At 39.8% G+C, this 16,016-nt stretch overlaps 5 protein-coding genes across 9 annotated transcripts; 2 read left to right on the top strand and 3 right to left on the bottom strand.

The window, feature by feature from the left end:
- Positions 1 to 79: 79 nt before the first annotated feature.
- ADD1 (ADD domain-containing protein 1) lies at positions 80 to 7,366 on the top strand. 3 transcript variants are annotated; one of them, XM_068291676.1, is made up of 5 exons: positions 80 to 556; positions 624 to 1,092; positions 1,152 to 2,458; positions 3,074 to 4,072; positions 4,133 to 4,767. In XM_068291676.1, the coding sequence occupies exons 1-5, from the start codon at positions 454 to 456 to the stop codon at positions 4,684 to 4,686; spliced, it is 3,432 nt and encodes a 1,143-aa protein (XP_068147777.1). In that variant the 5' UTR covers positions 80 to 453; the 3' UTR covers positions 4,687 to 4,767. The 3 variants fall into 3 exon arrangements, with proteins under 3 accessions (XP_068147777.1, XP_068147776.1, XP_068147775.1); XM_068291675.1 differs by lacking the exons at positions 3,074 to 4,072; positions 4,133 to 4,767 and adding an exon at positions 4,857 to 7,366 and having other exon boundaries at positions 88 to 174; positions 434 to 556; XM_068291674.1 differs by lacking the exons at positions 3,074 to 4,072; positions 4,133 to 4,767 and adding an exon at positions 4,857 to 7,366 and having other exon boundaries at positions 115 to 556.
- Positions 7,286 to 9,460, bottom strand: LOC137578033 (beta-1,3-galactosyltransferase 1-like). Its single transcript, XM_068291677.1, has 2 exons — positions 8,949 to 9,460; positions 7,286 to 8,880 (listed from the first exon to the last, which is right to left on the bottom strand). Exons 1-2 carry the CDS (start codon positions 9,247 to 9,249, stop codon positions 7,772 to 7,774), a joined length of 1,410 nt encoding a protein of 469 aa, XP_068147778.1. The 5' UTR covers positions 9,250 to 9,460; the 3' UTR covers positions 7,286 to 7,771.
- Positions 9,461 to 11,115: 1,655 nt separating this feature from the next.
- RnrS (ribonucleoside-diphosphate reductase subunit M2) lies at positions 11,116 to 13,342 on the bottom strand. Its single transcript, XM_068291673.1, has 3 exons — positions 13,118 to 13,342; positions 12,728 to 12,961; positions 11,116 to 12,354 (listed from the first exon to the last, which is right to left on the bottom strand). The coding sequence occupies exons 1-3, from the start codon at positions 13,175 to 13,177 to the stop codon at positions 11,473 to 11,475; spliced, it is 1,176 nt and encodes a 391-aa protein (XP_068147774.1). The 5' UTR covers positions 13,178 to 13,342; the 3' UTR covers positions 11,116 to 11,472.
- A 178-nt stretch (positions 13,343 to 13,520) lies between these two features.
- On the top strand, positions 13,521 to 16,011 carry LOC137576629 (RNA-binding protein 48). 2 transcript variants are annotated; one of them, XM_068289860.1, is made up of 4 exons: positions 13,521 to 13,699; positions 13,763 to 13,907; positions 13,965 to 14,192; positions 15,949 to 16,011. In XM_068289860.1, exons 1-4 carry the CDS (start codon positions 13,598 to 13,600, stop codon positions 15,981 to 15,983), a joined length of 510 nt encoding a protein of 169 aa, XP_068145961.1. In that variant the 5' UTR covers positions 13,521 to 13,597; the 3' UTR covers positions 15,984 to 16,011. The 2 variants fall into 2 exon arrangements, with proteins under 2 accessions (XP_068145961.1, XP_068145960.1); XM_068289859.1 differs by lacking the exon at positions 15,949 to 16,011 and having other exon boundaries at positions 13,965 to 14,315.
- rho-7 (rhomboid family intramembrane serine protease rho-7) lies at positions 14,234 to 15,937 on the bottom strand. 2 transcript variants are annotated; one of them, XM_068289858.1, is made up of 5 exons: positions 15,663 to 15,937; positions 15,347 to 15,584; positions 14,766 to 15,281; positions 14,505 to 14,704; positions 14,234 to 14,443 (listed from the first exon to the last, which is right to left on the bottom strand). In XM_068289858.1, the coding sequence occupies exons 1-5, from the start codon at positions 15,707 to 15,709 to the stop codon at positions 14,353 to 14,355; spliced, it is 1,092 nt and encodes a 363-aa protein (XP_068145959.1). In that variant the 5' UTR covers positions 15,710 to 15,937; the 3' UTR covers positions 14,234 to 14,352. The 2 variants fall into 2 exon arrangements, with proteins under 2 accessions (XP_068145959.1, XP_068145958.1); XM_068289857.1 differs by having other exon boundaries at positions 15,347 to 15,590; positions 15,663 to 15,933.
- Positions 16,012 to 16,016: the final 5 nt, after the last annotated feature.

The following is a 16,016-nucleotide window of genomic DNA, read 5'->3' as shown; positions in this document are numbered from 1 at the left end:
ACTCTACGTCTATATATCCAGCCGTGTATGTATTTAATATCAAACTCGTTTCTTCTTCGGCTCAAGCCGAAGCGGCTGCCATATTGGAAATCGAAATGACTGCTCGTGTGTGAGTGAGAAAAAAAAAAACTCGTATCTTCAGGCGTCAGAAAAATTTTATTTCAAAATTTTAAGGTACAAATTTCTATTTCCAAAGTATAAATTTAACAAAAATAAGAATCCGTTTTTGCCGGTTAATGAAAAGTGGCGCGCTTGGTGTGTGTGCGTTTCAGTGTTAGTTATTGTTGCGATAAAAACGCTTATAAAAAAATTACATACATACAGTCACACGCACACACAGAAGCACCCGCAGAAATATAAATCGCGCCGTTTTATTTTTTTTTTTTTTTTTGTGATTTACAAAATTGTTGTTCTCAATTGCACGCGTGAACAGGTAGAGGAATCTACGGCAGGATGAGCACGACTCCCATTAACGACATGTCTGTGGTGGCCTCCGGCTCATCTACGGCCATGTCGTCGATTTCGCCAATAGTCAAACTAGATGTGGATTTCACAGGTAAGTGGAACCGATCAGTCGTCGGAAGGATAATAATAATAATTCTGTGTGTGCCTTCTCCTGGCAGGTTCCTACTTTGAGATGCACTCCAGCCTTTCGGAGGAGGAACGTCGCTTCTACCTCAAAATGTACCCAACTGTGGACGGAGTCAATCAGCGAAAGGTTCATTGCACCGTTTGCCGTGTACATATTGGGACTGCACCAAGTGCGGAGCATAATATTAGAATGCATCCCATTCTGCGAGTAACGCACTGTGTTAAGTGTCATGACTTCTACAATAGTGGAGAATTCTCTAAGGGCGAGGACGGTTCCGAATTATACTGTCGATGGTGCGGACAGGGTGGAGAAGTATACTGCTGTTCCACGTGTCCATATGTATTCTGCAAGTCGTGCATCATCAAGAATCTAAGTCGTGGCGTTATTTTGGACATAGAACAAAATGAGAACTGGAACTGCTTTAGTTGTACCCCAAAAATATTGTGGCCCCTGCGTGCCCAGCATTGGGCCCTGGTTAACTACATTAAGGCCCAAAAGCGGTAAGGCTAACAAGCTAATCTCTTCCAGCCCATGGTTAATTTTAATTTGTTTTTTCTAGTGGCCTACAAGCTTTGCGTCTACCCGATGGAGAACATCGACGTCTACTGAATAAGGATAACTGCCATTGCTGCCGTTTAGCGAAATCCAAAGCTAGTAGCCTATCAGATTCTATGGAGAGTTTAGAGTCGAATACTTCGAGACGGAGTCTTGGCACTGCTGTTGGTCCGGGAAAGCGTGTAGCTGTTAAACCCAACGCTAGTCCAGCTGCCAAACGTCCCAAATCCTCTAATGATGAAGTGGTCTGTACTCCAGATCTTCTTAGTATGCTGGAACCTGATTGCCACATCTCAGTGTCAGGAAAGGCAGCGGCAACACCGCGACCTCCTGTACCAGCATCGAACATCACTACAACCCCACGAATTGTCACTGTACAACAGAATTATACCGGACCAGGAACCAGCTCAAATGGAGCCCCACGCTCTAGCTTACCGCCACCACTTGTACTGAGTAGTTCTGGCATGCGCTATCGCCAGACAGCGCCAACAGCTAATCCTGCCGCCGGGGCTGGCACCAATGTAATGCGACGCACTTTGGTGCCCAATTCTGTTCGCAGCGCTGGCCCTGTTTTCCATACAATTAATGGCTTCCGAGTGGATTTAAATAGTGCGGCCCAGCAGGACTCATATCGCCTACCAAATGGTCGTCTGATTCAGGTCAAGCGCCAATTACCTCCTGCCGTACAGGCTCCTGGTTCACAGAACTCTACTTCCGCTCCGGGAGCGCCTCAAGTTGTTATACGGCAGCGTCCCGGATTGCCACCACCGCCTGGACCCGGCCGTTCCCCAAATTTTGGAAACAACATGGGCATATATAACCCACAGACAAATCAACAACAGCGTGCTCCTCAAGTTGTACGAATCAGCAACGTATCATCAGCCCAACAGGCACCACCAGCTTCACATGCACAGCCGTCCAACTCGAATGGCGGAGGACCCAATCCGGCCATTACTACTATTACAATGACACCCGGAACAGCTGTGCCCACCAAAACACCCACTTTGGTGCGTCACGTGTATCCCAATACAGCTTTTGGCCAATCTCGGACCCAGCTGCAAGAACAAATCTTCAGCGCTATGGACATTTGCACTCATCTCACTGGCAAAGTAATCTCTCTCACTAACTCGAACGCCTACAATCAGGCCCGTAGCTATCTCGACCTTAAGGAACTATACATTCACATGTCCTACCTAATGACATACGCCATCGGCAGGTTTAAGCATCTACAAGAGAAGTGCCTGGTGGATATGAGAGAAATGGGCTTTAAGAATGATGCGAATAGTCTAGAAAATGGTCAGCTAGCTGCCGGTAAGTTCTATTATAATAATTCTATACTTTTAAGCAAATATCTTTGTCGGTTTTTGTTACTTAAATTCAAGTCAGTAGCAATTCACTCCATTAGATTTAAAATTATTTAAGGATTTCGAAAGAAATTCACTTGAGACAAATGGTGCAAGTTGTTTGTATAAACTTTACAAAGTATTATAAATTTGTCAAATTGCAAAGAAAAATGAGTTTTAGATTAGTATATCTAATTATTTTGTTAAAATTTGGTGACTATTTTCGACACATGGACGGGCGTGCGTTTGAGTAATTATGTATTTATTTAAACAAAAAAAAGACTTCAGTTCGCGAACATGTGTGTTGTTTTTGCCTATTTTTTTCTGACGAGAGAGTCCAAGATGTAAGTATATATTGATTGATTACGTTTATGAAAAACTCTGCGAGTTCCATTACCTTGGCTTCTTCAATCTGGTTTGATTTTGATTTTAGTTAATGCTTGGTCCATGTGTTTTGCGAAAATACTTACTATAAAGATTAAAAATGAAAACAAAAAAGGCAATGGAATAGATAAACCAGAAGCAAAGTTTTTCCTAGACGTTAAATTAGCAACAAACTCTCTCATTCTTGTCTTTCTTGCAGCTGTTGAATACGTCTGCTATGGCAAACTGGATGATGTAGATCTCTTCAATACCGGGAGTAGTAGTTTTCATAATCAGGTCTATGAATACCGCAAGAGTTTGCATGCAAATCTTAAAGATGGGGATTGCAGTGAACCATTGCCACCTCTTATGCCGTTGGGGGTCAGGGCTGAAGGCGATCCAGAGGATGAAGAAGAACCAGATGAGAAAATTGATGATAAACAGGAACAAAAGCCAATGGATAATCTTGGACATGATGAAGCAGTGGAAGAACATGGCACTGCAGATGACAATGATGATGTGGACGATGATGACGGTGGCGATGGCGATGATAATGGTGACGATGATGATGATGAGGACGACGACGATGATGATGATAGCTTAGACAATGAGGATCATGGAGAGCTGGGTACTGAGGAGAGTATGAATCGGAATGAACAAGCTCATGCCTATGACCGTAAGCTTACACGACTGTTGCGGGAATATCCCTCCATCTGGTGTACACAACACCCTGACTATGGCAAGAAGGGAGTAACCCGCAAGCAATGGCGCGTCATTGCTAGTCATTTTCCACGTGGCGACAACATCAGATTACGTTGGAAGAACATACGCAAGCGTTATCTTCGCATCGAGCGACGCCTTAAGCAGGGTAAGCGCTTTAAGGGTTACTTTGATAAGGCCACCAATTACTTAGCCAATCGCGATACCACACGCGTCGATTGGATGCCTGTCGATTGCGGCGAAGACGATGGCGATGGCTTTGAGCGCAAGCAACTTGATGCCATCGAGAATACAATACACAAAATACCACCAAAAACAGCCACAACCACAAACCGTGCTCCAACGCGACCTTTGGAGGTGCGGAGCATTGATATGCGCATTATAAACTTTGCCAAAAGCCACCCAGTATTATGGCGCAAATCAACTGATCCCGAATTTAATAGCATAGACGAACAGACACGTAAATCGCTTTGGTTGAATTTTTGGAAATCTGCTCCGAGTAAGTACTAAACTGAATAGAGACGAAAAGAAAGCATTAACAAATTCTCTCTCGCCTTAGATTATCCCTGCGAGTATTTGGTGGAACGATGGCAGCAAATGTATGAAATGTATAAATCATTTCGACTCAAAACCATCAAAGACAAACGCACATTTGCTAATCTAGAGTTAAAATACTCAAAGTATTTGGCTAATCTTTATTTTCTCTACAAAATTGACGAACAAGACTTGCGCGATGAGTTTGAACCCCTGCAGGATTACAGTGAAGTAAACGATGCAAAAACCGTGGCTAGCAAACTACGAGAAATGCCCGATGATAAGCCATTTGTTCAGCAATTGGTTTTGGCTATGAGATCATATCCAACTCTTTGGAATCCCCGCCATGCAGACTATAACGATGTGGCAGTCCGTGAGCGTTTATGGCCGGAAGTATCCCGACGTTTGCCCAGGTTCAAAAGAGATGCTCGTTCCTGTAAACTGCGCTGGCAAATGGCAAAATTTGCATATGAATGCTATTGCCGGGAAATGGAACGAAATCCAAATCCTAATGAGAAAACTCTAAGGAAATTAAGAACCAACTTTCCGCTCGAGGAAATGAGATTTTTAAATATTTAAAGTAACTTATTAGTAATTAAGTTTTAGATTCTTAAACAAACAAAATAAAATAATTTTCATCCATCTCATGTATCTTGGAAACCCCGTTGTTTGGCTTGTTAGCTAACTATAAGTACTTTGTTTTGTTTTATACTTGTATAATAATTACAATTTCTTGATTTTAATTACAGAGAAACAAGCGAGCGATGATGAGGATAACGAGATTGAAATTGTTGAGCCCAAAACGGATACTATTACCATTGATTCGGATAACGAGGAAGATACAACACCAACAACGTCGACGGGTACATCGAAAAGTACGTTAAAAATCACATCTGTAACATCGGCAGCCCCCAAAAATGAAATGGCTGGTAAACATCCAAACTCTAGCATTACTGGAATCAACGTTTCTGTTGCGCAAGCAGCAATCGATGATATTGATGTGGCTGCATTTAGTTCATCCATTTTGGCCAGTCTTCTGGAAGTTGATATGTCAGAGGCGGCAGGTGGAGTTAAGAAGAAGCAACCACGGAAAAAGACAACCAACAAACCAAATCCTGCTCTACTGCAATTGGAGAAACAACGCTTGGAGGAGTTGAAAAATTCGGATCCAAAATTGAAAATGAAGGTTGTGGTTAAACTTCGTCGTGCCGAAGAAGACTTTGAAGTGGCTCGCCAATGGATTGAGCAACATCGTAAGAAGAAGACTCCTCCAAAGGACTTGCAAGAATGTGACAAAACAAAAAATGAGACTGAAAATCGGGAAGCAACGGTTGATAACCAAAAGGAGAGGGCTACAGACGAGAAAGATGCCACAGTCAAAAAACCAAGCGACGAATGTGAGGAAAATTATACAGTTAAGGTCTCAAATGAAAAGGAAATCGTTGATAAAGATTCCTCTGAAGCAATGGAAACTTCTGAGGTTTGTGAAGAAGAGGAAAAAGTTGACGAGAATGTTGCAAAGGCTGGAGCATCCGCCGTTGTCGAGAGTATGGACATAACAGACACTGATGATCGCATAATCGTAGGGGAAAGTCAGAAGGATAAGCAATCAGAGGAACCAATGGAAGTTGCAAAATCTTCCTTAGAGAAACCATTGGAAGTTCTTGAATCCTATTTGGAGGAAATTTCAGCGACAGAAAAAGAACAACCAATAAAAAGCACAGGAACTGAAGTCCACAAAGAGAGAACAGAATTGAAGGCGAATGAAACCATCGAGGAGATAATAAAGGAAAACTCAATCAAGGAATCGGCCGAAAGTCATAACAAGAAAGTAAAAGAAATTCAGAGCAAGGAAGATGGACTAACCCAACTAAGCAAGGAAACAACGGAAAACCTCGAAGTGGAAGTAATAAAACCACCTGAAAACAAGCCTAAAGAAAGTCCTATTAAAGAAGTCAAAGTGAGTCCTCAAAAGGAGGATAAAAAAAGTTCTGCCAAGGATGTTGGAGATATCCCCAAGGAGAAAGTAAAAGAAGGTCCTGCCGCGGTAGTAAAAAGTCCTAAACAGGATGTTGAAGAAAACCTTGCGGATAAAGCGAAAGAAAGTGCAAGCCGGGAAACCCCTGAAAGGGATGAAAAAGAAAGTCTTTATAGTGAAGTGAAGGAGAGTTCAAAAAAGAACGAAAACGAAAGTCCTAGCAAGGAAGTAAAAGAAAGTCCTGAGAAAAAAAATAAAGAAAAGTCCTGGCAAAGAACTAAATGTAGTTCTTCAAAAGAACTCAGAAAAGAGTCCTTGCAAGGAACAAAAAGAGTATCCTGAAAAGAAAGCAAAAGAAAGTCCTTGCAAAGAGGGAAAAGTTGGGTGCTCAGAAAGCAAAGAGAAAGAAAACCAAAAAACTAACGTAAATCCTAATCATGATCAAGACGTCGAAAAAAGTCCCAAAAAGAATATAAAACAGCCAACGGTGGAAGAATCAGCAAAACCCCCAGCTGTGCAAGACATAGCAGATGAAAGTGACGCACAGGATAAGACATTATCAGCAACTCATCTTTCAGAGACTGAAACCACTGCAAAAGCCGCAACTTCATTAGCTGCTACCTCAAGTAAAGACAGCGAAGAAGCTACGAAACCCGTAAAAGAAACCGTCAGCAGTGGGAAACCCAATAATGAACCAACAGGAGCGGCTACAACGAAGCTTTCTTAACTAGTTTATGAGACATTTTTATAAATTTTCTACTTTGTTATGGTTACTTTTTTTTAAAAACTTCAGAAATTGCATACAAAACGAGAAATTTGTATATCCCTTTAAAAGCATTATAGACAAAGAAAAATGTGTTGTGATTATCTGCGTGTGCCAGATAATTTATGGCCAGATTATCATTATGTTATTGTATATAAATATTGAACACGAATTCATTGTTAAAGTCAACAAAATTATGCTGAAGCAATGATTTATAAATATATATATATAATATACAATCATAAGATATTAAATTAGCTGCTATTTCTTTTTTTTGTTTTAATGCAGCTTTTAATTGTAATTTGAAATTTTAGATAAGCCTGCGGCATATTTCAAAGAAAGAACCCCATCAAAAACAGAGAGCCTATAGATAGATAGTCCTTCGGCTTGTCAATAATTTTGACCGAGATGACAGTTTAGTGCTTAAGATACAAACATTTGATATTATCAGCTTCTCTCTTTATTATTTTTCTTTTGATTCGAATTATGACGTAATAAACATACATACATTGATCAAATTTAGAATATTATCTTACATGGTATGAGTGGGATTTAACAATAATATTGGAAGCCGAACATACGTAACTAGCGCTTTCTGTCTTAGCATTACTGTCAACATTGATATGAATACATGTGATGATAGTCACATGTTTATAAATAAATGTGCGTATAAGTATACGTATATTAAGTCATCGATTGGGCGTATACGTAAGGATAATCAGATAGCTGCACACGGTAAACTAAAAACTAAGCCATGCAGTAGTATATATCAATTATTATCACTTTTTTAATTTTGGACACTAATATCATGTAGTCAATGTTTCTTGCATTTAAGTAATCTTCATAAACCATAAAATATAAATATAGAATACATAAAATATCAAATATTGCGAAAAAGCAAACTCGAACAACACTTACTAAGATTAACAATTTGAGCTTTTACGCAATCGCACATGATTCAGATAACGTCCTGGTGGCGGGCATTCAATACTATAATCGGAAACATAGTCCCATGCCTCAACCATAGTATCACCTTTCAATTGATGCTGGGTTATGGTGCCCTTGAATGAGCATAAATGTTTGGAGTGAAAAAAACTAAACAGTGGATGATGCTGTCTTTTGATATGAGCTTGTTGAGCGCAGAGACCAGTGATGTAGACATCTTCTAAATAAATGAGTGATGTATTAAAAGAAGCCTCATACAGTCGCTGGACTACATCTATGGATAGCAGGTAACCTGCTCCAGATAGATATTTGGGATACGTTTCACGCGGATACATATAGTAGGGCATATACCATTTACTACTAATATCACTAACTGGCAATACATTACAAAACTGATGGCCGCGCATCACTTCTGCGGTGTCATTTAGTCGATTTTGTGCCGACATCACAAGAAATGTTGTTCGATCGTGGTAGTCGAGAGTATCGTTGTAGAGTGGTATGGTTCCTCCAAGAAGAAAGTGCAACAGATTGGGTACATTCACAAAGGTATCATCGTCACATTTGAGAAAGTATGCAGTGCTATTTGCGCAACTCTGACTTATGTGCTTTAGGGCCATAAAGGACTTTAGCGTCAAGTTATTGTAGCTGTCAATAAAGTTCTCTTGAATAATATCGTTGTACTGCTCCGACTCATTGTGGAGACGAGTTAAAGTCTCATTGCCTTCATATTGACTGCGTCCGACGATGAAGACAATGCGAACGGTCGCCCTCAGGTTGTTGGTTGAACCGCTCAGGTACTCCGAATATAAGCGCAAACGCTCAGCCTTTGGCATTAGATAATGACCCTTCAAATGCCGATGCATTTTTGCAAAGGCTGGATAATTGAATTCAGTGGTATTGCCCCAGGTCTCACGTATGGTCTGGCGTTGCACAAAATTACCCACGCCTGTGCAAACTGCTATGATCAGAAAGGTTTTGTTACGGCAAAATCCTCGAGGAACAATTGCCGCAGTATCTGAGTCTTGCACAACGTCCACATAGTCCTTTATGTTGCGTGATGTATTGTATGTCCAATCGGGAAGACTCACTATAACATAAGAGCAAAAACAGAAATCTAAACAAAGGTTCACAGGGTGGTCTTAAAAATCCTCTTACCATTGCGTTGCTGAACATTCATGTAGATGAGCGGCAGGTAGATCAGCACCAATACAAAGATAAAAAAAAAACATAATGTAAAAAACCCCAGACGTCTCACACTGCGTGGCAATGGACAATGTCCTCGAGGGTTTCGTACACTTCTGCGTCTTACTTTCATTTTACTTGATCTCGACGACTCCTCGTCAGATCCTGATGCCGTTGTCCCCGAACTGGTATCCGCCAGCAGAGCACAATGCTCCTCTCCTTTTCCATTAGCATTTGTAATTGTCACATTCATTTCAAAGGTACATACAGACATCCTTCTCTTAGCTCCAACGCAACAGATTTCATTTTACAATTATATTTTTGTGACCAATTACCTATAGATAAGTAATTCGGTAGGGTACCATTTAATCTTTTGAGTGTGGCATGATTTGATAACTTTGTTGTTTTCTTTAATGGTGTCCAGTTCAATAAAATTTGATTCCGGTTGATAAAGAGAAGTTAAAATTTGCTACCCAGCTGATTGCAAGACAAAAAACAGAGTTGCCAGTCCGGCAAAAGGCTCACGCTTTAACACCTGTTCTCGTTTCCGGGTTGTCTTTAAACCGCGTAATTCTCGACCTGGGTGTTTTTAAATCGCAACGAAGTGTAACTACTAAATATGGTAAATGTTTACTATGGTAAATGTTTACTATTACTACTCGGGCCCAAAACGCGCTTAAACTACATAATTTTGGTATCAAACGAAAGAGAAAAATTGCACGAGCACGACCTCAGGTGCGCCTTGGGGATTTATTTCGTAGTTTTTGAGTAATTAACAAAAGAAAATTAATATTTTTGGGGGGACTATAGCTAAAAGTAGCTGTTTCCGGCTAAAAAAAGCTGTTCAATTTTGAGATGGTGTTGCCAAATGCCGAATTTTGGACACTCGAATACGCGGGCATTTTGAATCTTTTGTTCGCACTATTCTCAACAAACGAAAATATTGTTGAGTTTACAATATTTCTTGATTTTATAGAACAAATATAGTTTAGAATACAATATTCGGCTTTACTTTACCAGTGGCGTAGTAACGGGGGGGATAAACCCCCCCCCCCCACCGAAAATTGGTTCATTTCTTATAAAATTGATTCAGCCAATTCAATATCTTTGATCCTAAAACATGTTAACCCCCCCAAAAATTTTCTGGCTACGCCACTGTACTTTACTATTACTACTCGAGATTTCAGTGTTGAAAAGTAGAAAAATCTGGTAAAGCTAGATTTCAGTGTTGTCAAACGCTATTTTTTATTTGGCGCGCTGTTTGACTGCCCTGGTAGCCAAATATTTTAATAGTAATAGTAAACATTTACCGTGATTTGTAATTTTGTTTAAAGAAATTTAATTAGTTGTTCTTTTATAAACTCTAATATTAATTTTTCTTGAGTATGATGGCCTAAATGGTTTTCAGGGCTGGCAAAATCAAAATGTTCTTTTTTTGTAATAACAAGAAAATTGGAAATTTCTTTTACTAATTAAAACTCTAGGGATTTGCATTTCAGTAATTAAAATTAAAAGCGAGGTTGGGTCATATACATACATATGTATGCATGTATGTACATATGTATGTATGCAGATAAATGGTTGAACAGTGGTTAACATCTTGTATATTTTTGAAAGAAAAAAATGCAGTATTCTTCAGGACTTTTGGTTAATCCTCCCAATTCTCTTATATTTCTTCCAACTTAAGAAAATTAATTAATTAATATAAACCCAATATTATTATCAGATTTATATTTTACTTTTATTTTTGCAAAACTATACGAACGTATTAAACAAATGGATTTAAAATTTGAGTCCATAAGCGTACATATAAATTTTCAAAAATACAAATATACATTGTGTGTACATACCTATACATACAAAGATGTATGTATATTATATATTCTTGACCCTCACAACAGGGGGAGTTTTTTCTCGACCCTTAATACAATGTTGTAATTGTATAAGGAAATAAATCACATAGTTCTTAGTATTTTACCTTTTTAGGGAACTACCATGATAACCTCGAGAAAGAAACGGGCTCCTTTTACAATCAACGCTGTTTTTTTTCTTTAAATTTGGTCGACATTAAAAATAAATTTCCAATGCCTTGTTTAGTATCTTACCAAGCCAAGGAGCTCACAATAAAAGAAGTGCCAACTTATTAATAGTAATGAATGTATATTTAAAATTTATTTAGTGAATGTATATTTAAAATTTATTTAGTGTATGTCATATATACAATGATAATTTGGGTGTTTAGTAGTAAGTATAAATTCCGAATGTGTCTATGGAAGTCAATTTGTGCCTAATAGAGAGGGGTCGAAATCTATTCGTTTTGCTTGGAAAATTAGGAATGACCGCCAAAAGTGAGTTTTTTTTGTTTTGTGGTTAGTTTGCGTCAATGATTTTTCACTTAAAACCTAATTAAAAAATTATAGTTAAAAAAATATATAATAAAAGGTATGTGATTGCCACTCGAAACACGTAACCGGCAGTGTTTCCATTGGTGATAGATTTAGAAATCCGCATCTAGGGTAAAGACATTGTCCAGGCGATTGCCGATTACTCCCATGCGCTGATATTCGCCAACCTTCTTTTCAAAGAAATTAGTTTTGCCATCTAGAGAGATCATTTCCATGAAATTGAAAGGATTCTTGGTGTTGTAGATTTTGCCAACACCCAGCTCCACCAGCAGGCGATCAGCCACAAATTCAATATATTGCGACATGAGCTCACAATTCATGCCGATGAGGTTCACAGGCAAAGCAACAGTAAGGAACTCCTGTTCAATCTGGACAGCATCCCGTATGATTTCAATGATGCGTTCCCGACTCGGACGCTGAACCAAGTGCTGGAACATCAAAACGGCAAAGTCACAATGCAAACCCTCGTCACGTGATATCATTTCATTGGAGAATGTCAGGCCGGGCATAAGGCCACGTTTCTTCAACCAAAAGATGGAAGCAAAACTGCCACTAAAGAAGATGCCCTCTACAGCAGCAAAAGCAATGATACGCTCTCCAAAATTGGCAGCTTTCGACGAAATCCAGGACAAAGCCCAATCGGCTTTGCGCTTCACTGCCGGCATAGTCTCAACGGCATTGAACAAGTACTCACGCTCCTGTGGGTCCCGGATATAGGTGTCAATCAATATACTGTACATCTCAGAGTGGACGTTCTCCATGGCAATTTGGAAGCCATAGAAGCAACGTGCCTCGGTAACCTGTACCTCCTGGCTAAAACGTTCGACGAGATTCTCATTGACGATGCCATCGGAGGCGGCAAAGAAAGCCAATACGTGTGAGATAAAGTGACGCTCGTTGTCGGTGAGACGGGCCCAGTCTGTAAGGTCCTTAGAAAGATCTACCTCCTCCACTGTCCAGAAAGAGGCTTCGGCCTGAGAATCGAAAAAAGTAAATATCCAATATAAAAACCGATTTATCTAGACTTTTGATTTGGGTTCGAATATATGTAGTTCAGTGGTGCATGGCAGCTACATATGTACATATGTATTTCACATTTATAGATAATCTCATTTTGTTATCATTGCGTTTAATAAACCAACCAACAACTATTTACCGAGTGAATAATAGTTTTTTGTTTTTTTTTATTCATGCAACTCGACACGATCGCGACGTGACTAGATTTTTGGCGCGCTTTATGATGAAATGCCCGCCCATTTCAGCGTGCCCTTCTCTCCCTTTTACCACCACCTTCGACCTAAGAATACTTGTGTGTACATACTAACATATATATTTCTGTATACATACCTTCTTGTACATCTGCCAAATGTCATGATATTGAATGGGAAAGATAACAAAACGACGAGGATTTTCACGAAGCAGTGGCTCAAGCGTTGGGTCAAAATGAGACACTTTTTTGTCCATTATAGACTTTGATGCATCAGCATCAACAGCTGGAGCTGGAGCCTCCTTCTCATCTGTAGCAATGGACATTTTGCGAGCATTGTGCTCACTTTCTGTCAATACTTTTTTACTGGGACTCTACAGGTGGGTAATTTAATTAGAGAAAGAATAAAACTTTAGTAATTGCGCATTTCGCCATATGTACATACATATGTATGCATGTAAGGGAAAATTTTTACACACACACACAAACTTAATTATACTATTTGCATAAACGTGTCAATTAACACTCACCTTAAGAGAAAATTTTTCCAGATTGTCGGTAATGTTTTCCTTGCTAGCCAATTGAGACATGATTTAGATGATTTATAGTTTGTTGTATTTAGATGTAATCTTTATTAGATGAATTAAAATGTAATCACTTGTTGTTGTTGTCGGTTATGTTGTGAAGGCGTGTGTTTATTTTTAGTATCACACTATTCTGTACTTCTTCGGCAAATGAGTCAAGAAAAACACCGTCTTTCGGCTTTATATGCCGGGCGCAAAACAATTTTCTTTTCCCGCCAATTGTTGCGATACAGCTGCCCAAGCTGCGAAATCCGGTCACACTGGACACTGTAAATATGGGTATCGATCTATTTATTTTCGATATTTTAATATGGGTATTGCGTGGTCTTTTCTTTTTTGTCACCACTAATAAATTGTTGGCTCCTAGAAGCTGGCCAGGATTGTTTTTAATAATTCTCTTACAAGTGGTCATGACAGTCACCGGAAATGGATTCCACGCCTTCATCGTCGACGGAGCATCACAAACGCCTTGAGTACTGCACGACAAGGCTACCATATCGCCAAGGGCGTGAGTTAAAAGCAGTAAAGGCAAGTATAAACATTCCAGACAGTCAATACAACGATCATAACCATTCATTTAATTTTTTGTAGGTCTACACCGTGGCCAGCGAGTCAAAGCATTTGCTGGTCTTCGGTGTGCCTAAAATACAACTACAAGGGAATCTCAAAAACAAATTGCAACAGTTTGGAAAGCTATTATCTTGCATATGCATCACGCAAGAAATGGTTAAAAAGAGTAAGCATAGAGAATCTAAACATCAAAACAACTAATAATATGTTGGTCAGTAAACAGTTGAACTAGAAGCCTTTACTGATGTGTTTGCCGTTAAATTTGATCGTCTTGAGGTGGCACGTCGAGCCAAGCGACAAATGGATGCCAAGCAGTTTTTTGGTGGCATTCTGCATATAAGTTATGCCCCGGAAAGGGAAACACTCCAAGAGCTGAGGGAAAAGTTAACACAACGACGTTCAGAGGTTTCGTATCGCCTAAGTCGTAATCTGATCGAGAGTAAAGAGAAAGGTGAGCAGGAAAAGGCATCGGCGTCAAAAAAACGGAAATAGTCCACTCATATTTTTTTTTATTGAACCTAACGAACTTCGTAATAAATGTCACAATGCTTTTATCTTTATACTTCTATTAAAACTTGCTAGCTTTTCCTCCACTTGGCCAGTTCGATTTCCTATTTGTGCTTGGTTCGGCGAAGCTCATGATAGTAGTTAAGCAAACCAATGCGTTTTGCCCACATTTGAGCACCATATTGTGCCCAAAAACTGTAATCCAGAAAAAAAGAAATCATTCACTAAGCAAATACACAAGAAAAGATTCACTTACATGCCAAACATGGCGCCACCTAAATGCGCTGCATGATCAAAAAATTTCCAGCCCAAGACGCAGCCGGCAAAATCAATGCCCATTATGACCTTAATTGCTGCTCCCGCTGAAAATGTTAAGGTGGGCAGAAACAATATACTCAATTGAGTATCTGGATATTGGGCACAGACATAAGCCAGCACAGCCATAATTGCACCCGACTAAAAACGAAAGGAAATTGAGGATTTAGTGAAGTTAATGGTGGTTATTATTTTGACTTACAGCTCCTAGGGACATGCCCGTTTGCCTTGTCCCCGCCTTATAAAGCACGCTCACCAAACTGGAGAAAACTCCAGCACTCAGATATACAGCCATAAACTGTTCCTTGCCCATTGACAAAACTGAGGCATTCGCAAAACTATGCAAAACGTACATATTGGCAAATATATGCATGGCCGAGTAATGGCTGAATGTGGAGAGGAACATGGGCCAGCAGACAACACGGGCTGCCGGATTTGAGGTAAAATAAGTCATCATGGTGTTTCGCATTGAAGGCACTCGCCACAGGGCAAATGCCAAGACATTGAAAAACAGAAGCGGCGCAAACACTTTATCTCCTGGCGTTAGTGAGTCCCACTGCCTTCGAATGTCTTGCTTTAGCTGACTCCAGCTATCCCGTTCGACCAAAGACCTACTCTGCCACCAGCCAAAACGAGCTTGTTTAGCTTTTGCCAAAATCATGCTTCTCGTATTCTCATACTCCATGATGGTTGCACCGGCAAAGCAGCCCAAACTAAACTGGGGAAAAAGAGAGTCATAATAATTAAATATAAGTTGTATTCCCCCTTCTTCTTCACACTTACGGCTCCAGTAAAGGCCACCGCTTTGATGATATTTCTACTCGGTACTGTCTGACTGTCGGATGGCGTTTGTTGTTCTGCGGGTGAGGGCTTTACATTACTGTTTCGTTGTCTGTTCCCATGAAAGTGTCGTCCACCTCCACCCGACGGTGGTCTCCATGGTATCGTTGTGCCGGTGTCTAAAATGTGTCTTCGTCCAGCTGGCAGTGTGAGATCGCCTCGGACGTGGGGAACTTGAAACCTGTAACTGATCATCCGACCGCTCAATACGCTTTGTCTAAACTTTTACCGGTTGCTTCAAATGGTCAAGCCTACTTACGTGACATTGGACAGCCAGCTCCTACATAGCGCACGGTTCATAAGCATAATAGTATGGAAATTGACCAATTTTGCATAAAAAATAATATATTATGAGTTTGTTATGTTTTTGACATTTTGATAGAGCGAAACCAGATTGTCTTTGCTGCAAACTCTGGCAACGCAGTCTTCGCTGAGTCAGAGGAAACAATCGATTGATTTAACGGCTTTCTGTTTGAATCGATTTTTAAAAGTCTGTTACAAACATTTTTGATTTTAATTGTGACAAATTTTGTTTTACTTTTCAGTTGTGCCCTGTGATACTTTTAAAAGAGTTTATTGAAGTGGCTACCTAGATGACTATATACTACAGATA

This window comes from Drosophila tropicalis, unplaced genomic scaffold (genome assembly GCF_018151085.1).
Source record: "Drosophila tropicalis isolate 14030-0801.00 unplaced genomic scaffold, ASM1815108v1 contig_593, whole genome shotgun sequence".
NCBI lineage: Eukaryota > Metazoa > Arthropoda > Insecta > Diptera > Drosophilidae > Drosophila > Drosophila tropicalis.
The sequence above is the reverse complement of the archived record's forward strand: the minus strand, read 5'-3'. Positions and strand labels throughout refer to the sequence as shown.